This window comes from Amblyomma mixtum, chromosome 3 (genome assembly GCF_055824585.1).
Source record: "Amblyomma mixtum isolate Tamu chromosome 3, ASM5582458v1, whole genome shotgun sequence".
NCBI lineage: Eukaryota > Metazoa > Arthropoda > Arachnida > Ixodida > Ixodidae > Amblyomma > Amblyomma mixtum.
Window position 1 is genome coordinate 142,181,878 of NC_143014.1, and position 23,878 is coordinate 142,205,755.

The following is a 23,878-nucleotide window of genomic DNA, read 5'->3' on the forward strand; positions in this document are numbered from 1 at the left end:
TGAAACGCGAACAGCGCCCACGAAAACAAAAAATTCCGACAAAAGCATTTGTTGGGCGAGTTGGTGTTTTTGATGATCCATAACTACAGCGCAAACGACAGGACAGAAATGAAGAAGACTCACAACTAAAGTTTATTGGATGCCAGAAGGTATAAATACCTCCCTGGCGGCCAGAAAGAATGCAGTCGACACTTACATGCGTGACTGACATAATAGTGTGTACCAGTCATATGCCGCCAAGCAAATCACATGCGCGAGAATACAATATAAGCAGTGACAGAATATAATATAATCAGTGAGCAAGCACTTGTCAATATTCGCAATCAAGGTATCTTCTTTCTTTTTCTGACAACGCGACAGATGAAGCACTGATGCATTCTTCCGAGAGCCTACCTATTAAGTGAGCTTCAATGATCTCCCTTGCTAACGAGTCACGGTTCTTTTCTAACACTGCACTTTCCTGATAGTTTGGCGCACAGACGTAGGTGTCATCGTCATCTTCATTGCCTTTGCAGTGCCTGCAATGTTTCGCCACGTGGCCAGAGATAGCGACACGGGAGACATTATACTCATGCTCTCTGAGTCTTTCGTTTAAACATCGACCGGTTTGGCCGATGTATCGCTTACCACAAGACAGTGGCAGCGAATATATCACCCCTTCCTGGCAAGGCACGAACTGTTTTGCGTGCTTTATCGGGCACTTGCGCGATTCTTTAATCTCTGAATTGACATTCTTAATCAGGCTGGACAGTCGTTTGGGCGCCGAGAAGACGACATCAACGCCTGCATGTTTTCCGATTCTTTTCAGATTGTGCGACACTTTGTGAAGATATGGCAGCACAACAATCTTCCTTTTCCTCGTCTCTTTCGTACATTTACTATTTCCTTTTGATTTTAACTTTTCCAGTAGTTTTCCTGTCACGGAAACTAATAATTCAGACGGGTAGCCTGCCTTTGCCAGGCGGTCTACTTGGTTGCTGAAGCTATGCTTCAACCTGTGTTCACAGGATTTGTTGACTGTGTTGCTAAAAACCGTATGTACAATTGCTCTCTTCACCAGCTTGGAGTGAGCTGATGAAAACGGCAAGATGGGCTTAACAGCACGGGGCTCATAAGCCCAACAAACATGAGATGGACTGAAATGAAGCGAAAGATCTAAAAACCTAATAAAATCATTCAATGGTACTTCGTGTGTTAAAACCAATGGTGTGAGGCATTCTGAGAACACCGAAAGGACGTCAGGGAATTGCTGCTCGAAACCGAGGTTGTCACAATCTAAAAACACAAGGTAGTCATCAACATGTTGATGAGACGAGGAAAAGGAAGATTGTTGTGCTGCCATATCTTCACAAAGTGTCGCACAATCTGAAAAGAATCGGAAAACATGCAGGCGTTGATGTCGTCTTCTCGGCGCCCAAACGACTGTCCAGCCTGATTAAGAATGTCAATTCAGAGATTAAAGAATCGCGCAAGTGCCCGATAAAGCACGCAAAACAGTTCGTGCCTTGCCAGGAAGGGGTGATATATTCGCTGCCACTGTCTTGTGGTAAGCGATACATCGGCCAAACCGGTCGATGTTTAAACGAAAGACTCAGAGAGCATGAGTATAATGTCTCCCGTGTCGCTATCTCTGGCCACGTGGCGAAACATTGCAGGCACTGCAAAGGCAATGAAGATGACGATGACACCTACGTCTGTGCGCCAAACTATCAGGAAAGTGCAGTGTTAGAAAAGAACCGTGACTCGTTAGCAAGGGAGATCATTGAAGCTCACTTAATAGGTAGGCTCTCGGAAGAATGCATCAGTGCTTCATCTGTCGCGTTGTCAGAAAAAGAAAGAAGATACCTTGATTGCGAATATTGACAAGTGCTTGCTCACTGATTATATTATATTCTGTCACTGCTTATATTGTATTCTCGCGCATGTGATTTGCTTGGCGGCATATGACTGGTACACACTATTATGTCAGTCACGCATGTAAGTGTCGACTGCATTCTTTCTGGCCGCCAGGGAGGTATTTATACCTTCTGGCATCCAATAAACTTTAGTTGCAGCGCTGTGTGGTGTCCCTTCTTCATCTCTGTCCTGTCGTTTGCGCTGTAGTTATGGATCATCAAAAAATTCCGCCCTTATACTTTCAGTTATAGTATACAAATGGAGTGGTTCGTGTTTGTGTGTAATGAAGCCACATATATTCGTAAACCAACTGCAAGTGAATGTCTCGCTGCATACCAATAACATAAAAAAAAACGGCATATGCAAGTTCGCGTTTCATTTTGGCCCGATGCATCACAGCTAAAGCTGCTGTGCATACAGGCAGACGCGAAGTACCCGTGGAGAGACGGTTGATACGCCTTCTAAATCGAACTGTCGAGAGCGCATTGACTTTAGAAGTTAAAGGGAAATATTTTCGCCGTTATATTAATGCGAAAGTATTAGGCGGCTCATCGAGACGAAAACCCAGCGTCACCCAAAAAGCGGCGCCGTTACAGAACTCGCGATTGGTAGAAACGGTGTGGCGTGATCAAAGGCGGGAAAATACGAAATGTTAACCAGTAATAGTCAATATTAGTACTTAAAACTGCACCAACCACAAAGGAATAGGCTACAGTTAGAAAACAATTAAAATAAAATCGGAATGCATTCGCATTACTCACACGTAAGTTCCTTAAATACCCTTGGTAATCTTTTTTACCATTTTTTTAGTCGAGCTCAGCAGTAGCGGGCGTGAATGCAGGGCGACATAATCGTGCAATGCGTGAACAGAATGGAGGGTAGAAAGCGGAAGAAAATTGCTGTCGTAGTCGGAAATGTTTTCTTTAGTCGGATGCCTGCATCGGACACCCAGGACATTACGTCAGCGAACTGGACGCAGCAGTCTCAGAAATTAATGCGAGCATTCATAGCACGTTATATATTTGCGCAAAGGCTGTGCTTCATCTAATTTTCCTGCATAGCAGTAAGGCCGTCCTTTAACTAGCAAAGCTTGGCTCCGGTTTGCGGTTTTCATAATTTCACCGGGTAATATTTCCGATAGACCTAAGCGGTGAAAGATGCCAGGGCACGTGACTTCCCTATACCATATTTCACAATTTGTTGCCATCGAAATGTAACCTACAGCTGGCATCATGTCAATGGGTGGCTGAATTCTCAAAAATATCCGTGCATGAAAGCGGTCCATTACTTGCCGGTGCTCTTGCTGTCGGACGCCTGCCTCTCACGATTACCGAAGTGACAGGGGTGGGCCTGTCTCGAACCATTCTTATGTGTGAACAGCTGAGTTTGCTAATGACGAAGTTAAATTCCACTTGAACGACAACACGCTGTGAAACAAACTGTAGCAGTGAACGGTTCAAAAGTAGCGTTTTTTGTGAGTACGTCACTAATGTATTGTTTTGGTCCCAATATTCTTGCGGATACGAAATCCGAAATGTGCTAGTTTAACAATGGTCATAAATCAATTGTTTATGTCCGCGTGACAAACCTGTCGCGTTTTGCGTCGCGGTCACTTCATGAGCAAATATCTTACATTTTTCATTCATTCATACTGTGCCACTACAAGCTAAGAAAAAAGAGGCTTAACTTGGGCTACGGCGACCATTCATTAGTGCACAGGAACCTGTATTAATATTTGTAGAGGAAGATATCATAGAAACACTCCCACTCAGCACACAAATTATTTGGCGCACAAGTTTGGCAATATTAAAACCATATTCTTGGTTGCACAAAGCAATATTGCTTTCAGGCATGGAGAGTTTATAGCGCTCGCTATTTGTAACTGAAACCACTTAATTAGGCAATCTTTACCACATCCAGCAGCGGAGCTTTAGAATCATTAAGTCCAACTGGACTGACAATATCAACTGGAAATACTATGGCAGTCGTATTGCATTACTATAGAATGAGGGCGTTTAAACTCGTCTAATCTGTTTTTTAATGCCTTTAATGCACGCTTTGTACATGAGCATAAGGAGGTTTCTGGTGTAAGCAATCTTTCGGAAATGTGCACTGAGCTCCAGCTACCGAATTTGCATTCGTTTAGACGCACCTTCGCGGCTCATGCAGCACAGTAGTTACCAACATGAAGCAATAGATACAACATGGTGGCATTCGCGAAAACTAAAGGTCATGTCTGAAATTGTTGGCGGTGGACAAAGAAAGAAAGGACGAAGGAAACAAAGAAAGAACAAAAAAGAAGGAAGGAAGGAAAGAAAGAAAGAAAGAAAGAAAGAAAGAAAGAAAGAAAGAAAGAAAGAAAGAAAGAAAGAAAGAAAGAAAGAAAGAAAGGAAGGGAGGAAGGAAGGACAGAAAGAAAGAAAGAAAGAATGAAAGGAAGAAAGAAGGAAAGAAAGAAAGAAAGAAAGAGAGAGAGAGAAAGAAAGGAAGAAAGAAAGAAAGAAAGAAGGAAAGAAAGAAAGAAAACTATAGAGAAGAAAAGAAAGAAAGCAAACAAGAAAGAAAGAAAGAAAGAAAGAAAGGAAGAAAGAAAGAAAGAAAGGAAGGAAGAAAGGAAGGAAGAAAGAAAGAAAGAAAGAAAGAAAGAAAGAAAGAAAGAAAGAAAGAAAGAAAGAAAGAAAGAAAGAAAGAAAGAAAGAAAGAAAGAAAGAAAGAAAGAAAGAAACAAACAAACAAACAAACAAGAAAAACTGGAGGTCTATCTGTACCATCGCGCTAAGTGTTAGTTCGTCCGGCCGAGGTACTGTAATTAAGGAGACGGAGAACTTCGAGAGAATAGAAAGCGCTAATAAGGCTAATTTTTGCCGTTTTTTTACACGCTGAAAAGCGAGAAAAAGAGAAGAGCCAGTAGAAAACGTCGTAATAGCGCATCGCCGACTTTAACGACGAATTAAAGGCGAAAAGAAGAAAATATATTAAATAAAAAGTAAATTACACATAAGTAAATAAAAAAATAATAAAATAAACGCTTACATTGCTCGCGCAGGCGGAACGCCATTACTTCAGCCAGCGCAGAGCGGGGTACACAGCTGCGCCTGTACGCGGTGCAGACAGGGCTTGCGCGTTGCGCGAGTGCGAGTAGCCAGCGCTGATCGTAAATGCTCCTCGCGTTTGAGCTTAATGGGATTACTGCCGACGACGACGACTGCATATACGAATGCTCTTTTATTCACTTTTTTTTTTCCTTTTGCTTTTGGATGAAGCGGCATTTTCTCCAGTGCGCATTCCTGGTAGCGTTGCAGCGTAGCAAATGCCGCGTTCCGTTTTATGGCGTTTACTTTCTTAATTACAGCAAGGATTTCATAAGCTCCCCTCGCGAACGTCCAATTAATTCTAAGCTGTGAGGGCTATCCCTTGGCGACTCAGCGCTGCGCAGGCGGCGGGGCTGGGCCCTTCATTCCTGCGGTTTCTCTTTTTTATCAGAGGGTTTTTTTTTTTACTTGGCATTATTTGCCTCTGTCGCAGTATGCAGTATGCGATAGCATAATGCGCTCTTCTCATTTACCAGTAACAAAAGAATTAACGGCCAAAGGATATTGCCCAGTTGTCGATGCGCTTAACTTAGGATAAGCTGCTTTCAGGCGCGCGGCGCTCACAAAACTATATATACGTCTATTGGTTGCTTTCTTTCTTTGCTGATGTCAACGCGATCGCGTTTTGTTTTATCCGTGAAAATACCTTCTATCAAGTATTTTCTGCACCCATATGAACCGCGCCATCAGTGCCGGGGTCTCGATATTAAGGAACACACGTCTTTTCTGGTTATGGTTTACGGAATTTAATGCCCCAAAGTGACTTAGGCTATGAGGGACGCCGTAGTAGAGGTCTCCGGAAATTTTGACCACCCGGGGTTCTTTAACGTGCACTGACATCGCACAGTACACGGGCCTCTATAGCATTTCGCCTCCACCGAAATGCGGCCGCCGCGGCCAGGATCGAACCTGCGTCTTTCGGGTCAGCAGCCGAGCACCACCACGGCAATTACACGTCTTTTCTGTCGATGTGGCTTGCATCTTAAAAGATCTTAAGTGCGAAAAGTGTGTCCCGGAAACGGAACAGCGAGTAAGACCCGCGCTTCTGAAAGGACAAAACAGATCCATTCCACCCCTTTGTGAAATATAACATGCAAGCCATTCTCACAAAGAGGAATGACGAGCGCTTGATACGTTTGCTCGTTTTATTAACTGGTTACGTTCGCAAACACTTGATGCATGAACGACAGTAACAATGAGTTTTGCATTTTCTTTGTATATGAACAGCGAACACGACGGTCCTTTGAAGAAAGTTCTAAAAATACGCATTCACTGTTTCGGTGGTATCGAAGGTAAAAGAGCTTCACAAGCGGTGTACTCACCCACTACTAAGCTCATTGCGTAGCCAACCGGAGCTTGACACCAGATGATGCCGTTGCTGTAGACAGCTTCGGCGGTGCCGTTTATGTAGCCCCCTCCCACCCAAGTGGCTGAAATAATGGAAAAGAGGAAAGTTTTAGTCAATGACCACGAGCAACGCAGCCAGCGAGTGTCACGTCAGAAACCCGAAACCCGCGAACATAAATACGAGACCCGTAAATGCATCGCATTCTTCAGGTGGCAACTCTTCTGCGTGCTCATACGCCGTGCGCTTCCTTCCAAAGAAAGCTGTGTTTTTCTGCTCTTGAAGAGGGCCTTATCAGTATTATTGACCATGTGAGCCTAAGCCTGCCAATTCTCTCACCACTAGTTTTTTATTTTTTATGCGCAGCAAAATAAAGGTTATTAAATACGAATAAAGAAGGGCCACAAAAAAGGAGAAGAAAAGAGAAAGGTAGTGATCTATGTCAAGAAATAAATAAAAAAAATGATAAAGTCCAAGCGCTGAGCGTGAAGTAAAGTTTCCTTAACTTGAGAAATTCAATGACAAAATAAAGACGTACTTTGCGGAATTGTGAATATAAATATCCGCGGCCAAAGCAGCGCAAATAAAACGCGATCCGCAAAACAGTTCAGGCGACTATAGGACTTCAGTGCTCCACACCATTTTCACTAGTTCTGGGTTACATCACTAAACGCGAAATTAAAATGCAATCGAGCGAGGCATATAATTTACCAATCTCGTTTGGTTTAAAGTACGTGCGCGACTTGAACTCTCCTTCGTTATGACAGGATTTACAAGACGACGCCTCCTGAGTCGGAAGCAATATTTGCCGAACTCTTCTCTCTTAATTTTTTGGGTTGTCCTGTGTGGCGCTAGATGCTGCCATAAGTATTATGCTAAACGGAATTAAAAACTGCGCGCATTAAGCACGAATACAAGTATGCGATAATGGTTTACTGTTGCCAGTCGAGTGAATTAACATACGATAAAAGGATAAATGCACGTTTCTCAGAAAAAAACAAAACAACCCCCCCCCCCCCCCCCCCCCCCCCGAAGAGGTGGGCCTTTCGAGAAGAGTCACGAGCTACTAAGGATCGCCAGCGTGGTCTTCGCGTAGCTACATGAAAGCGGGCACTCAACAGGTTCACTGCAGGGAAGCTAAATACTCATAAAATGAAATAAAATAAAATAAAATAAAATAAAATAAAATAAAATGTCTCCTGATTGCAAGCGTTGCAGTCGCAGTAGTTTGAACTGGAGCGCTGTGATTTGAGGCGTTGCCTACCTTGGCAGTGACATAAAAGATGGATACGAATAAGTGCACTCTGTTAGTAAATGGGATGTGTAAACTTAGCGGCTTCATTTCTACTTAGCACGCTAGCCTGAAATCGTGAAGCTGTATCCGTACTTGGGATCAGCCAGAATGGATCACGGTCGGTCACTTGCAGGGGTGCCACAAGCTTGAGAGTATACGGTACAGCCCGATGTTGACGACAGTCAGGAAAAGCATTTACATTGGCGTAAATAGGATAAAATTACGTCTTTTTTATTAACAGAAAGACGAACAAGATGTTGCAAGCACAGTGCTTCTCAATATTACCTACATAGCGAAAGGGCGCCATCGTCTATGCGAGCTTCCCCAAGAACACTTCATCCATCTCCGGAATGACGGGAAGACGAAGCTTCTTATTTGGCTTGGCTACTTTTGGGACAAAAACGTACATTCTAGCTCTGAATCGGCAGCTGCGCCGCGATGCTCTCCTCTGCGCGCAGATGAAATCTTTTTATTAGGGCGTTTTTCACTTCTCGAATAAACTTGACGCAAGTGGTATACTGGTATGGAAACGTTCACAGCTTTTCTTCGGGCTTTGCCGCGGGAGGTTATGGCTGAATCCACGTTTCACACCTAACAATAGCCAAGCCAAGTAAGAAACTTCATATTCCCGGTATTCCTGCGCCTCTTCATGGCGGATGAAGAGCAGTGGCCCCTGCTTTCCCTGTATGCGCAGTATTCTGAAACTCTATGGTTGCAACTTCTCTGGCCCACAAGCGTCGACTCGAGGAACGCACCCGTATCGAGACATGTTACTTACGGTTGCCTAATGTGTCGACAGACACAGTATTGATATATTTTCAGTTTATTTATTGTGCTGCTCTCTCAACAAAATGAACGCGTTTATAATGCGTCACCACAAAGCACACGACGGAAGTCAACAGTCACCGAAACCAAGGAGCATAGGGGATGTCGTTGTTTTTTTAATTTGTAGTTTTTCATCAATGGGGGATTAATAAAAGTAGAAGAAAAACAGCCACGTGCCGCCGGTAGGATCCAAACCCACGACCTCCGAATTTCGCATCCGGTGCTTGATGAAAAACTGCTGGAGCACCGGATGCGAAATTCGGAGGTCGTGGGTTTGGATCCCACCGGCGACATGTGGCTCCTTTTTTTTCTACTTTTATTATTCCCCCATTGATGAAAAACAACAAATTAAAAAAATGACATCCCCTATGCTCCTTGGTTTCGATGACTTTTGGCTTCCGTCATGTGTGTCATAACGAGCGCCTCTTTTTATTCCTCAGCCTGCTCACCACAAAGCAGTGACTTCACACAGTCGGAAAGTGATCAGGCGAGGAGTGCCTGTGAGGCACAACTACACTAAAAGCGAAGAGTAGGGACGACATAGTAAATTATGAGCGTAACTTCATCTTCCTAGAACAAATGACGCCTGGGAGCGTCTGCTTTCTGAAACATTTGTTGTGAGCGGCGCGCCATAGGAAGTTCCTATACCTCGTGAACTTTTTGACTGATGTCAGCCAGGAAAGATATCGTAATGCGCGGAAGGCGGATAGAATGGCTAGCATGAACGAGAAATTGTTTTAGAAGAGAGAAATAATCGGCAATTACAAATGAATACAAGCCCCCCTCCCATACCCCGGTAGACTTTTTGTCTTTGCGCGGCGTGAGGACGTTTTCGGTACTGAGTATGTGAATTCAGTCTCACATCTTAATTCAGTTTCGTGCTTAGTATAGTCGTCTGATATGAACCCCTAGGTCTTTATCGTGCTAAATGGGATGTCGCTCCCTCAGAGACATAAGATTGGCGTAGGGAAGTCGGTGCGAAAACAACTATTACTATTTCGTTTGCATTTTTAAAAGGGCTGATCATTACTATTGAATGAAATGAAGAGCAAAGAGGAGAAAAAAATAACGTATTTCTTCGAATTTCAACACGCGTCATTGTGATAAGCCGCAAAGGTTCTGGGTACATTCATAAAGTTCTTCGTGCATCTGACTAAGGGCACGTTTGCAGAGTGAACGACGAATAGAGATGAAAGGGAAAAAAAAGAAGAAGGCTGGTGCTGTGACCCTTGCTCATGTGCTTCCTGCTTCCTTCAGCGCCATTCATGCAGAAAAGGCCGACGCGACGTCGCAGTCCATGCAGCATGAATATACACGCAAGACGAAGCCAGAAATAAAAGCGCTACCTCTTGTGACTCCAGAGAATGATCCTCTGCACGAAAGGAGTTCTATTTCCACCCGCCTAAGCTGAGCCGAAGCTCGGGACAGAAGCATATTTAAAATGTTTAATTTGCAGGACTTGGTACGTCTATCTGTACAACGAGCGCCCATCTTCACACCTGCTTTATCGCCTTTTGTTTTGAAGTATCTAAACGCTTGTTTCCAACAGCACTAGTCTTAGTAACAGTTTAGCAGTCTTCCCGTCGGTAAATGAGTATTTACGCGACAAAGCAATACCCTGACCTATAAGGTACGCCGTAGTGGAGGGCTACAGATTAAATTAAGCCACCTGGGGTTCCTTAACATGCACTGACAGCGCACAGTACGCGGCCGTTTTCGCATTTCGCCTCAGTTGAAATGCTACCTCCGCGGTTGATTTCGAAACTGTGAACTGGTGCCCAGCAACTGAACCAACTGATCCCCGTACCGACTGGGCCACCTCGCCGGGTCGCAGAACAGTGCAGGCCAGGTGAAAAAAAAAAAAAAAAAAACGTTTCCACACCCTCGAGAGGCAAATGCAAGAAGCCATGTTTCTAAAATCAATTAATCTTTGCAAACAGGAGAGGAGGATAATATTCGCGGGCTTCTTACAAGGAAAAATGCTCATCCTCGTAGCAGTAAGTGTTGTGGCTTGCAGCATTTGATCGCGCGCCTCCCTCTCTCAGTGTTTTTCTGTTTTTCAATTTATTTCTCACACTGAGATCGGGACAAATTCCCCTTTCCCCGCACAGCCGGCATGTGCAGCCTTTGTCAAAAAGGGTTTACTTCTGGCTCGTGCGATGTGCCTCGTCATGCATCTCCAGTGTTCCTAAATCTTTTGAAGATGCGAAAAGCTCTCATTAACGCCCATACGAAAGTTACGGCTTGCGCAGATGTTGCAAGAGCCTTACTACATCGCTTTGAAGCGAACCCCTCGGGCTCCTTACTTTTGACGAAGGCTGTCCATATTAGAGGCTTGAGCCGTTTGACACAGCACTGTAGGGGGCAATGATCACGCACGGGCTATTGCAACCGAGTGCCACACTGCGGCCGCCATGCGTAGTCGCTGCCTGACACATAGTGCGTGCACCCAACGCACCTGTCATGGTGAATATCCCGACGAAGACGCCTATGTTTCTTCCGGCGAGCATGACTTCGTCAGCGTCGCCGGGGTCGTTGCCGGTCTTCTTGCTCTTGCGGCCGGCCCAAATGCCCACCGCCAGGATGATGATGTAGAAGATCACCACGGACACCACGCCCGCAATGTTGATAGCCATGGCGCTTCGCTTGGTCGGCGGACCTCCGCGCGTCGATCGTCGCTGTCTCAGCAGTCGGCGGAGCTCGAGCTGCGAGTAGAAGAAAAAAAAAAAACAGGCCGTGACGTGAAGGAATGTGGTTTACAAATATCTGTAAACACGACCGCATTGCGGCGTTCCCCTTCTTTTACGCATGTCCATGGTTAGCTGCGTCATCACGACGTTTAGCCAACATAAAAATAAATTATGACTGCATGGACGAGTTGGAAACCTAGAACTTTATGAAGAGGTCATCAGAACATTACGACTGTCTTGCAATGAAATTGACTGCGTCAGCCGCAACAGGTCAGTAGATATGACGTATATTCGCTAAAGGGATGCTCAAATTTTTTTGTCCTCGCATATGCATTTTGTAACCTTGAATTATCTAAGCTTCTCACTTTGTGGGGGTTCTTATTAGGCAGTTATCCTCCCACGCCTAGTAGTCTTCCAACAGCTCTCTGATTTATTTCTAATGCCGTCTGAACTTCTGCCTTTAGGCACAAAAATTGTGGGTGTTCTTACCAGGCCGTTAACCTCCCCTGAGGCCTAGGACGCGAACTCCGACCTTCCGGTAGCGCACACCACGGGCGACCATCTTTACGGCAACAACACGGGTTTGCGAAGTACGCAATAAACAACAGGACTCTTTGCCCGGGGCAAAGCGTCTTGCTCTTGGAGAAGCAGGAAAGCGTTCGCTCCCTTCCTTCTCCACAGCGCGCCTCACCGCAAGGAGAAAACGCGACATGCTGATATTCCCACAGCCTGGAAGTACGGGGAGGTGGACTAAAGAAAAAAAGTTGTACGATTTTGACGTAGCTAAATCGAGCAGACGTGCGAAAGCCTGGTTGGCTCATGGTTTTGCTTTGCTGGCTCGTCGGCACGTCTGGTGACGATATTAGAGTCAGGTTAAGCTCTGATCGAGGTTAAGCGTATCTGATTTGTTCGCGCCGCAGATGAAAGTTGACGAAGTGATGAAAGCAACGATGTGCAATGCACAGCGTGAGAGTGTTTTCCAGTTTAACAAAAGCCGTGACCGGCTGCGGCGACAGCAGAGGGCTCTCGTGTAGTGGGCAGCGAAGCTGGTCTGTTCGCGCCGACGCGGGTTCGAAACCCAGTCGCGGCAATATTTATTTTATTCCTACGCCCTTACTGTGAGGGACGCCACAGGATTCTTGGTTCGGTTTTATCCCGTGAAATAGTGCTTTCACACTAAAAAAATGCATATGCGATCGCGTTCTACAAATTCAGACCATGGAGCGAAATCTCGCTAGGGCTGATTGGTTGTTCGAAAGTCACTATTTCCTTGAGTGAACTGCTCTGATGCTTCTAATTTTGCTAACACCCCGAAAGTAGTGTAGTATTCGCGTATTATTTTCTTCAGGTGAGCAACATTAATTTCTACGAACGTAAATGTGGAAAAAAGAAAAGAAATGACAGGCGATTACGATAGTCAGTAACGCGAAGTTTGAGCGCAGCTCTTCATGGCTGGCGGATGGCGCGTTACGCTGCCAGCCAACCTCTGGAATCTTCCCGTGGCAGCCAACTTTCAGGTAGCGCTTCGCTGTGCTACTTGGACAACCGCTTATGCCGACAACGTCCACGACGAAGCGTAATGCAGGGACGGGCGCTTAAGAGCTGCGCTCTAAAAAGCTGAGGGAGCTGGCCCCTTCCTGAAAGTGCGCGCATTAAGTACCACTTCAGAGACACCGCGTAAAAGCTGAGGATCAGCGAGCTCGACATTTCTGCGAAGAAAGTGTAGAAGTGCCCTTGTTCGATTTATATTACCTCTTTTCGTGCTAGAGGCGTCACAGGTATGTGAAAGCAAGATGAGTTGTTGCGCAAGTAGGTTCATTGTAGCGTAAAAATGTGTTGCGCAAAAAGGACTATCGGATGAAAGACGAGGAAAGAAGACGGCACAAGCGTAAGTCCAGCCTTCTTTCATGTGATCGTTCATTTTGCGCAACCCTTCTTTAAGGTATGTGAAAGTTTGATAACGGCATCTTCTGACGAGGGCTTAAGTGATGTAATGCACCATTCGGACGACTCGGACTACGTCGTTAGCAAGGAAGAGCTACTGCATCCCAAAGGCTGGCCGCGTTTCGCTTTCCGTACACGCTCCTGAGCTCATCAATAATGCGATGAGGCTCGAAACGGACTTACGCACCATTCTGTCGGACCGGGGCTTCTTTAACGCAGTGCTCTGAGACGGCTTACAGTGGTGAAATGCGTCGCACTTTGTGCACTGCGTCTGTTCCTGGTTCACTATGCCTTCCGGTGTTCCTCCTTGTAGTATCTCATCTTCTTTATCACCAGAAAAAAATTGGCTATTCTCGGAGTATCGGCAAATACTTTTCTGTTTTAACCGTTGCAGGACTGTCACCAATTTTTTTAGCGAACTATAGCTTGTAAAGGTTGAATTTTGAGATGCTGCACTTACAAACAGAATAAAGCGGTACAGCGACCGGGAAAAACACTGCAAAGAGAACAACAAAGAAAAGAAAGTGCCTCCTCGATTCGGTCAGAAGCTGTCGTGCTTCATTTTCGTTCTTCATTCGCGCGGTATATGCAGTATGGCGCAGCAAATGAACTATAGTGTGAATGCACGTAAGCGTGTTTCGTGCAGGTGCTTGTTGAATCCTAGTGTCTCCCGGTGTGCACGTTGCGGAAGCAGTGCTCATTTCAAAACATTGACGAGAATATGTAACTTTCGGTTTGTCGTAACCCTATCCCTAAAATAGCTCCGCTAAAAGGCATGCAACTAACGCTCACAGCGAAGATATTTGGTACCGACCCAGTCTAACGCTGCGGCTTAACTTGTTGGTAGTTCTTTCCTTGAACAGACAGCGTTCTGTTTCGAGCTTTGCGTCGAAACTCGAAATCCACTATCAAGTCAGCGTCGGAGCAAGCCCGAGATGTACATGCCACGAAAGATGGCCACCTTGTATACGAGTAGCTCGGTGCAAATATTTAAAATTCATTGAACCAGTTTTCTTTAACGTTTGCAGCGCGACTGTTGTGTGCAATTAAGCTTATTCGGCTGTCAGCGGTTCTTTTTCACAAATGCCAGCAAAGAGAAAACATAAGTGGTCATACGTGTGGATGGAACGACCGAAATATCGTCTGCGAGAAAGCCGCGGATATGAACAGGGAACAACTGCAGCCGAGTATTTGAAGCATGAAACGTTACGAAAACGAATGACACATAGGAGACAGCGAGCAAGCCTTCATCCTTGAGCCCCTGTCGAGACGGCTCAGGTGGATATTCCAGCAGACGTCCTGGACTGAGGATGTCTCGATCAAACAAAATTTGATTCGCTCCCGCACGTACGCTTCGATGTGCACATGAAGCCCAGCAAAATGCTGTGCGCATGTTGACCACGGTGACAGTGGACGGGAAACCCAGGAGACGCTGGATGTCTCCCAAATGACCCATTCAGGAAGGAAGTAGTGCGCTACGTCGGACGTCAGAAAGTGCGAATATCGTAGATACGAATAAATGCGCCAAATGCTGGCATATATGACTGGCAGAGAAACCATTTCGAATTTTGGACGGAGTCGAGTTGATGCGAAAACGCCCGCTCACGGCTCGCAGTACTGCGGAAACTACAGCTGGCGTCTGCAAATCAGGGGCGAATTCCAGGCACTGTCTGTGCATTACAACAGTGCAGGACCAAGTGACGTGCTGGCTATCACCCTCAGGGCCATCGTGGTCTGCCTAGGACGCGGGCGCGAACTATATTTTCATTAACCATACAGAGGCCTGAACAATGTAGAGAACCCGGCTCCCAGACGCCAACTGTTGCACTTGAGCGCTTGTGCATTTCGGTGAGAGAGAAGTTTAAATTTTTTTTCTAACTACTGGCCAAGCTGACAAAGTGGGGCTCTGAAACCACTGAAATAAAAACAGCGACATCAAGGCACACTCTTTACAATGCGACCAAGACGCCTTTGTACATTGTCATGTTTTTTAGAGCTCTAGAACTTGAACGCGTTCCCTGACGTGGCAAAATAAGGCCTGTAATCAAAATGCATGAAAAGTTACGCTTTTCTTTTTAGGCTCTACAGGCGAAAGCCTACATTAAACCTTTAAGGCGCGCTCTGTTTATAAGTGTGTACATTCCGAATTGCCAACTTTTGCTTAGAGTGTGCTCTACGTAGCACTGATTTCTTCGTTTCAAGGGAATTCAGCATCCTTCATATAGCAAATAGGTGCATTTTTATGCCAACTATTGAGCGCGGCAAATAATATTTCGCAAAACTGTCAGCGTGGTAGCATGTCCTCCGCCATTTTCTTGTAGACCAATTTTGCCAGTGAAAAAGAAAGTTATACTATGGTCCCGCGTGTGTTCGAAATCTTGTTTTTTTTTTAGTTAGAGTTCTTAACTATTTTGATATTTTGTAAGAAAGTTTGTGCATGCATGTAAGAAATCAACCATCGATGAGTTCCGTTCGAAAACTAATAAAGTGCTTTCTTGAGGCCTTAATATATCAGCTAGGCAAATATATTTGTTTTACATCTAAATTATAAATGGTTTGGCTTGGTTTATTGGGGTTTAACGTCCCAAAGAGACTCTGGCTATGAGGGACGCCGTAGTGAAGGGCTCCGGAAATTTCGACCACCTGGGGTTCTTCAACGTGCACTGACACCGCATAGTACACGGGCCTCTAGAATTTCGCCTCCATCGAAATTCAACCGCCGCGGCTGGAATCGAACCCGCGTCTTTCGGGTGGGCAGCCGAGCACCATAACCACTGAGCCACCGCGGCGGCTTCAAATTATAAATGGTGCTGGAAAGGGTAAAAACGAAATTGAACACAATGACCACACTTCTCTTACATTATAGCGTTTAATAACTGGCCGGAGCGTGTTCTCTGATCAATCATAAAAGCCAACGAGACTAGAGCGCAGCCGTGGTAACCGTCGATAAACGTGCCGGCTGGTCAGAAAACACGCTTACGCTAGGGAAGCTTCGTGCACATTGTCCCTGCCCTTGAAAAACCTTCCTTACGTAAGAGCGTTCCGTCATTCGCCTGCACACGACAGCTGTCAACCGCAGAGCCAAGGAGGAGACAGCCGAATCAGGGCTGCGAAGGCCATCATCGCTTGGGCAGGAGCAGCTTTGTGATTATCACCCAGAGTCTCGATTCGAATGTTTTTTGTGCAAAGTTTATATTGTGACCTGGCTCACACTTTCCCTTCCATTTCGTCAGCTATCGGCAGCAGCTGGTACACAGGCACAGTACGCAGGCGCCAGCCTACACACACACACCACCAGTCCGGCCCGGACTCGCATTTACGGCGGCGCTCAGCTGTCAAAAGAAGCCCAAGCTGAGACCTCCGTGCGCTACCAGCTCGACCTGCCGACGGCCAAAAGCGTTCGTGGCCGTGATTGTGAGCGTGTTCTCGCTCGCTTGTCAGCAGCAGCAGCAGCAGCAGCAGCTTCGGCATCCAGCAGGCGACCGGACTGCTGGAGGAACATCTTTCATTTAGCGCATGTGGCATTTCCGAGCTGTTTTTTCGGGAGCCTAAAAAGATAACGCACTGGCGCTGATAGGCAGGTAGTAGGTCGCCCATCAACATGGTAAGAAAATGTTTACCGTTAGCACATCTTTTCGTGTGTAGTTTGCGAGAAGACAAGTTAGACAGGTTACAAAGTTCTTGTAGTAGACTCAAGAAAGGTTCCTGCAACCTGCCCAATTAATGCATGCGCTAGGATCGGCGCTCATCTAGGCGCCGAAGTTTACGTCTGAAGGCACCGCGTTAAGCGAACTTCTTCCCAGGACGTGGAAGCGGCCTGTTCGAGGTGCTAATCATGGATAGCTTATTCGGCGAAGATATATGGAGACTTATAGCTCCGTCACGGAACGCTGTGATCCTGACACGCTAAAAGTAGTTTACCAAAGCTGTCTTCTCCGTTCCTCTGTACGCTCAAGCCACCGCCTCGATGGGCATGATAGACTCCGCGAGATCGAAGCCGACGTTTCTGACACATCATTGGTCTCTCATGACACATTGATATACTTTCCGCAATATGTTTAGGTTGTCGAAGTAGACTGTATGTACACGATTGTGCTTGTAATTATATTGAATCATGTCTCCCCAGACAAGAGTACAAGGCCTCTGCGAGACATTTTTTTCGTTTCTTTCACGCATATTTTCTTTGGAAACACTTCAGAAATAGGGCTCAGTGGTCAATCTTACTTCACAAGATAGAAATTACAGTGATTAACTTCCAGGAAACTAGCTTGCAAAATCGTGAAGTATATTGTGCATTCATCAAGGCGAAAGCTGCGCTGTGCTCCGCAACAACGACGAAGCTTTGTGAAAGCTACAGCTGTCATGCACTAATGAGCAGGCAAATTCGAAAAGCTGCTCGCAGGTATGTATCAAACAGGGAACAGCTCCCGTAGGAGATCTTCATAGCTTGGGGCAAGATGCTGGCCAGTCTTGAAACATTCTTGAAAACAAGACTGGGCCAGAGAAGGCGCACATGACACAAACGCCAGCTCGCAGCTTAAATTTATTGTAAACTCATGGTATATATATATTATTGTTAAGCAGTAGCACTGACACTTTATTGTCTAGCCCATTGATATATTGAAATGCGTTTTCAATAAAATTTAGTTGCGAGTCGGCGCTTGCGCTATGTGCCCCGTTTCTGGTTTCAGTGTTTGCAGCTATTTTCGACGATGGCTCTACAACTTGCCCACCTAACCATTCTTTACACTTGAACCGTTCTCATGACAAAACGGTTCGTGAACTCAACTCCTTCATGATTAGCTGCCGCTATAGCTCTCCATTCTACACGGAGAGAGAAAGTGTGTGTGCGTGCGTGTCATTTTACTAAATAGCGCAGATCGAGTGCTCAGTATATCCTGCGCCTAGTGGACAATGGCGGCCTGGTCTTCCAGCCACGCCGACGACATCTATAGGCACTTTAGAAGAGGGTATGAAAGAAGTGGACAGAACAAAACGGCGAGAGAAGAGGCGACGCTCTGTATTGGTGTGAAGGACTGTGTACGGGAGCCTAGGCATGGCCCAAAAGAACTCTCTCCATCGACTAACACCAGAGACACTGTGTCTGGCTCAAAATTATCGCCCTGTCCCGTCAGCGCAGGCGGTTGTGTGGAATGCAGCGGGCGCAACACAGAGACGTGCGAAATAGCCAGAGGGCTAGGGAGGAGAGGCCGCGCGGGGAGCCCAGCGCGACCACACGCATCCCTGCGGCCCGTTTTGCAGCGCGTCCCCAACTCCCCCCCCCCCCCCCCCTTTGGCACAGAGACAGGCACGTTTGTGCGTTTGTGTGTGCGCGCATGCACGCCTGCAGACGGCCTTGTTGCGAGGGACGGTCTGTGGACTCGGAGAAGGCTAGGAGTTGGGTCTTTATTAAGGGAAGTTAACCAAAAAGAAAAGAGGGCCCCAGTTCCTTGGAAAGTACAGACTGGCTCCCCGAGCAGCTGCTCTCTTCCGCTGCTAGAGGAGGAATCTCTTTGTCCGTTGACGGCCAAGTTTTCGAATGCCGTGGTCGCGTGTCCAAGCCGCGGTTCTTGGAAGAGACCACCCCGGGTTCCGATGCGAGAAGAGAGAGGACAGCCGTGACCCTCATAAATATGTCAACTTCGAGAGGAGTGCGTCTTCGGCTGAACATGAGCTCCGCGTTCGCGAAGAGGCCGGCAAGTTAGCACCAAGAGGGCTCCCAGCAGAAGAGGCGAGGAGGACACCGAAGGAAAGAAAGGGAGTCCTCAGAGAGACGCGTTGGAGACAGATGAGACAAAGGAGAGAACGAGCAGAGACGGCGAAGTAAACGGAAGCAGATCGCGCTGGTCTGTAGTCGGTGAGGCCGGACCCGAGGGCATCCGTTGCAAACTGACCGCCAGCCGAGACGCTCAAGAAGCCGGACGCCACAACCCGTCAGAGGACCGCCAGCCGAGACGCCCAAGAAGCCGGACGCCACAACCCGTCACAGTCACCGAAACGTGGGACCGCCACCAGGCTGAGCGCCACCCCCGCCAGAGCAGCCGAGAGCGAGGCAGCGGTGACAGCGATGAGCGGAAGACAGCGGTGAGCGGAACTCCCAGTTTCACCTTCAGGCAGAGTGAGAATAAATTAGGTTGATTCGGAGGCGTTGTGTGTTGGCTCATTTCTCCTCACTTCAGCAGAACCCGTAGATAGCAACAAACAACTGTGTTGCATTGTGACTGACCCCCGACAGGCGGGAACGTCACAAGTGGTGGCAGCGGTGGGATTCTGCTGAAGTTTTGGTGCGAGACCATTAACCCTCGTACCTGAGGAGAAAGGGGCCAACATGTCGCTACAGGAATCACCGAGTCTTCGTAAGGGGTTGATAGAAGCAAATGAGATGCTGTTGGGAGCTGTGATTCCATCATTCACGGGGGGTGACAACGGTCCCAAGATAAGGGATTTTCTGCAAATTTTAGAGCAGGTCGGTAATCTGGGCGGATGGCAGGAGAAACAGTTAGTCGGGATGGCGAGATGTAAGATGGTCGGGGCTGCTCTGGACTTTGCATGGTTGGATGAGGAGGTGGCAGGTGCGACTTCGTATAAATCGTTTAAAGCGCTCGCGCTGAAACGATATGATACTGAGCCGGCGTGCAGGAAGTTACAGAAGTTTATAAATGCAAAGCAGAACATTGGTGAGAATGCGCGCTCATTCGCGAGCCGGCTTCGTAGGCTCGGAACAGAGGCTTTTGAGGACGTTGATGGCGATGACACGTCGAAGAGAGAAGCGAGGCGCGAAATCCTTAGGGAGCAGCTGACCTCTATTTTTCTGAATGGGCTCCGCGATCCGGTAAGGAGATTTGCTCTATCACACAATCCCAAGACATTCGAAGAGGCAGTGGAGGTAGCGTCTAGAGAAGAGCAGTTAGAGGAAGTGACGAGCACGAGCACCGCGACTGTCCGGCTTGTAGAAAGCAGAGGGGAGACGGGTGATTTTCGTGAACGTCTGGATCGGCTGGAGAAGCTGCTCGAAAAGGTCCTTCGGATACGTGAGGGCCCTCCATCTGGGCAGGCGCGAGAATTGAATAGACGCGTCAAGTCAATCGCCTGCTTCTCGTGCGGCAGGTTAGGGCACATCTCACGTTTTTGTCGTCTGCGTCAGATATCGCACGGGCACATATCAGGGCGCGTGGACCACTCCGAGCAGCGTAAGAAGGAAGGCGAGGGTAGCCCTGAAGGTATCAAGGAGCTAGATAGGACATCAACTGAGAGCCGTCACGAGCGAGGGTGTTCTGAAGCGGTAGTGAGCCTATGCACGGACAAAGCAGAAGGAGATCGCGAGCCAAGGGAGGCCAATCGCCATTCAGACGCGCTCAGCAGCGCGGCGGACGCAAGGCTAACCGAGGTTCCCCCTGTGATTGAGAAAACCCGCCTGTACGAGGAGCAAAGGAAAGATTTGGCTGTGCTAAAATTGATAAACGAGTGCGACAGCTCAGAACGAAAAGAATCAAGATTGTATCATTTGGACTCTTGTGGTTTACTGCGTTTCAGAGACAAAGCGCACGGTGCCTCAAACCGAGTAGTTGTCCCTTTGCTAATGAGGAGTGAAGTTGTGAGGTTATGCCACGATACGGAAGGCGGAGGACATTTAGGATTTCAAAAGACCCGCCGGGCGCTTAGCAAAGGCTATTTCTGGCATGGACTGAGACAAGATGTTGCAGAACACTGCAGGAACTGCCAGTGGAGAAAGAAACCGAGGGTGAGCGAATTGCATGGACCACCTCCTGATCTTAGTGTGACTTAGGGGAAGTCCGGGAGTTGCCACGACCATTGAGCTGTGCTCATGATTTCTGCGGTTGCGTGTTTTACATATAGAGTGCGGAACTGTCCGCCGTGTGAAATTTACTCCTCTGCCTGGGGGGACTGAGGGTCCGCCCACATTGTGCCGTGTTGTGAAACCAGTGCTTGTGCGCGACGACGATGTTTGGCAGCTTTGTCGTACTCGAAATACGACTGCTGCCATAAGATTGAGTTGCGAACTTTGCGACGTACTGTTGGTTGTGAAAGTGCGGTGACCACGAATTTTCCGTAGAAAATTTCTTTATAAGAAGAGGGGGTTGTGAAGGACTGTGTACGGGAGCCTAGGCATGGCCCAAAAGAACTCTCTCCATCGACTAACACCAGAGACACTGTGTCTGGCTCAAAATTATCGCCCTGTCCCGTCAGCGCAGGCGGTTGTGTGGAATGCAGCGGGCGCAACACAGAGACGTGCGAAATAGCCAGAGGGCTAGGGAGGAGAGGCCGCGCGGGGAGCCCAGCGCGACCACACGCATCCCTGCGGCCCGTTTTGCAGCGCGTCCCCAACTCCCCCCCCCCCCCCCCCCCCCCTTTGGCACAGAGACAGGCACGTTTGTGCGTTTGTGTGTGCGCGCATGCACGCCTGCAGACGGCCTTGTTGCGAGGGACGGTCTGTGGACTCGGAGAAGGCTAGGAGTTGGGTCTTTATTAAGGGAAGTTAACCAAAAAGAAAAGAGGGCCCCAGTTCCTTGGAAAGTACAGACTGGCTCCCCGAGCAGCTGCTCTCTTCCGCTGCTAGAGGAGGAATCTCTTTGTCCGTTGACGGCCAAGTTTTCGAATGCCGTGGTCGCGTGTCCAAGCCGCGGTTCTTGGAAGAGACCACCCCGGGTTCCGATGCGAGAAGAGAGAGGACAGCCGTGACCCTCATAAATATGTCAACTTCGAGAGGAGTGCGTCTTCGGCTGAACATGAGCTCCGCGTTCGCGAAGAGGCCGGCAAGTTAGCACCAAGAGGGCTCCCAGCAGAGGAGGCGAGGAGGACACCGAAGGAAAGAAAGGGAGTCCTCAGAGAGACGCGTTGGAGACAGATGAGACAAAGGAGAGAACGAGCAGAGACGGCGAAGTAAACGGAAGCAGATCGCGCTGGTCTGTAGTCGGTGAGGCCGGACCCGAGGGCATCCGTTGCAAACTGACCGCCAGCCGAGACGCTCAAGAAGCCGGACGCCACAACCCGTCAGAGGACCGCCAGCCGAGACGCCCAAGAAGCCGGACGCCACAACCCGTCACAGTCACCGAAACGTGGGACCGCCACCAGGCTGAGCGCCACCCCCGCCAGAGCAGCCGAGAGCGAGGCAGCGGTGACAGCGATGAGCGGAAGACAGCGGTGAGCGGAACTCCCAGTTTCACCTTCAGGCAGAGTGAGAATAAATTAGGTTGATTCGGAGGCGTTGTGTGTTGGCTCATTTCTCCTCACTTCAGCAGAACCCGTAGATAGCAACAAACAACTGTGTTGCATTGTGACTGACCCCCGACAGGCGGGAACGTCACATTGGGATAGGGAGAAGATCAGTTGGGACAGGAGAGGTGAAACCGTATATAGACGGAAAAGGAAGAGTCCGGCAAGTGTAATTATAGTGTCTGAATTTTGCGAAGTGTGTGTAATTGGATAATGTCAAGGCGTGGTGGGGCGCTGCAGATGCTGGGATGAAATTCTGTTGTTAGTAGTGTTTTCTAATTGCGTGTTTGTAGGCCAACGCCTCGTTTCAGATCGCGGACTAGCTGTTGAGCCGGCTCATTTCCTGTGATCTCAGTGTGGCCAGGGCGACTGAAGACGGTACCAGGGAGTGTAGAGCTTCGTCTAGGCCTCTCTGAAGTCGGATAAAACTTTCCGGCCCTGGAGAGAGCGAACAGCCGCCATGAAGTCTGTACAACTCTTGCAAACTGATTTGTAATGTGAGAAATTGAGAGAACCATATTGCTTGTTTCTGGACATATCTCAGGCGTGCTTCACAAATGCGTTCGCGCATAAGTTCCTTCGGTTAACCGGCCTGCACCAGAGCTCTAGTCACCCATAATGACCGACGTACCATCCGATCACCGTCCGAATAACTTATAAGAGAGAGAGAGAGAGAGAGAGAGAGAGAGAGAAATGGACGGAAAGGCAGGGAGGTTAACCAGGCGATGCCCAGTTGGTCACACCCTACACTTGGGGAGGGGAACAAAGGGGAAAAAAGGAAAAAGAGCGGCAATGAAATGAGTTTTCTAAGTGTACAGCGACCATTATGTCACGGGGACAGAAGGCGCGCACTGAAAACTTAGAAAATTATAGACGGGAACACAACCCCGAGTCCCTTAAGAATCTCAGGAGCGCTTTCACCGCTTTCCTTTGCGAGGAAGTTTGTGTCCAAGGCCCCAGAACGTTGGACTCTGTTAAAGGACGCGAGTCCAAGCGGTACAGAGTAGCAATTAGGAAAGCACGCTCTCGCTCAAAACGAGGGCAGTCACAAATGAGGTGTCCGATCGTTTCATCCCCACCGCACTGCGAACCTGGCCCTTGAATTTATATCTCGCTGCAGTACTTCACAACTAGCCATTCTAGGTGTCGTCGTTCATCCGCAACCTTTGTCGTTACGTCGCCACTTTTAGCTAGGCAAACCTAGCTGGGCATATGTGGAGGCTGCAGCCGTAGATGCGGCTTTTCTGGAAGTAGCAACGCTCATGACCTGTCGGCACGCAATGGAGGATCCGCTGACGAACTCCGAACCAAAGTTCCAGCGGGTGTATCGCATGCAGCTTGTCTTCTAAGTGTAGTTGTCTGCACTTCTTAACGCAACTGAAAAGCCTTTGAAGCACATAAAGGCTAAGTAAGTTTCAAAGGCGTCCGATTCGCACCCGTATCCTTTGCATTTACACAGCTGACCCGCTAGAATTCGAAGCGGAGCCATAATTTTCAAGAGTAAAAGTACCAATAGGATGTGATAAGTTATAGTTCAGGCAGTTCACTCTAACCTTTC

General features: G+C 47.8%; 1 protein-coding gene across 3 annotated transcripts in view; it reads right to left on the reverse strand.

Moving 5' to 3' along the window:
• Positions 1-23,878, reverse strand: part of LOC149352195 (high-affinity choline transporter 1-like) — a 62,068-nt gene that overhangs the window by 19,592 nt on the left and 18,598 nt on the right. For 2 of the 3 annotated variants that reach the window (XM_089581341.1, XM_089581342.1), the window contains exons 2-3: positions 10,911-11,157; positions 6,311-6,418 (exon numbers count right to left, since the gene is read on the reverse strand). In XM_089581341.1, coding sequence (XP_089437467.1) covers positions 6,311-6,418; positions 10,911-11,088 — 286 coding nt within the window. In that variant the 5' untranslated portion in view covers positions 11,089-11,157. The remainder of the gene's footprint in view (positions 1-6,310; positions 6,419-10,910; positions 11,158-23,878) is intronic. The other variant, XM_089581343.1, reaches the window with a different exon arrangement.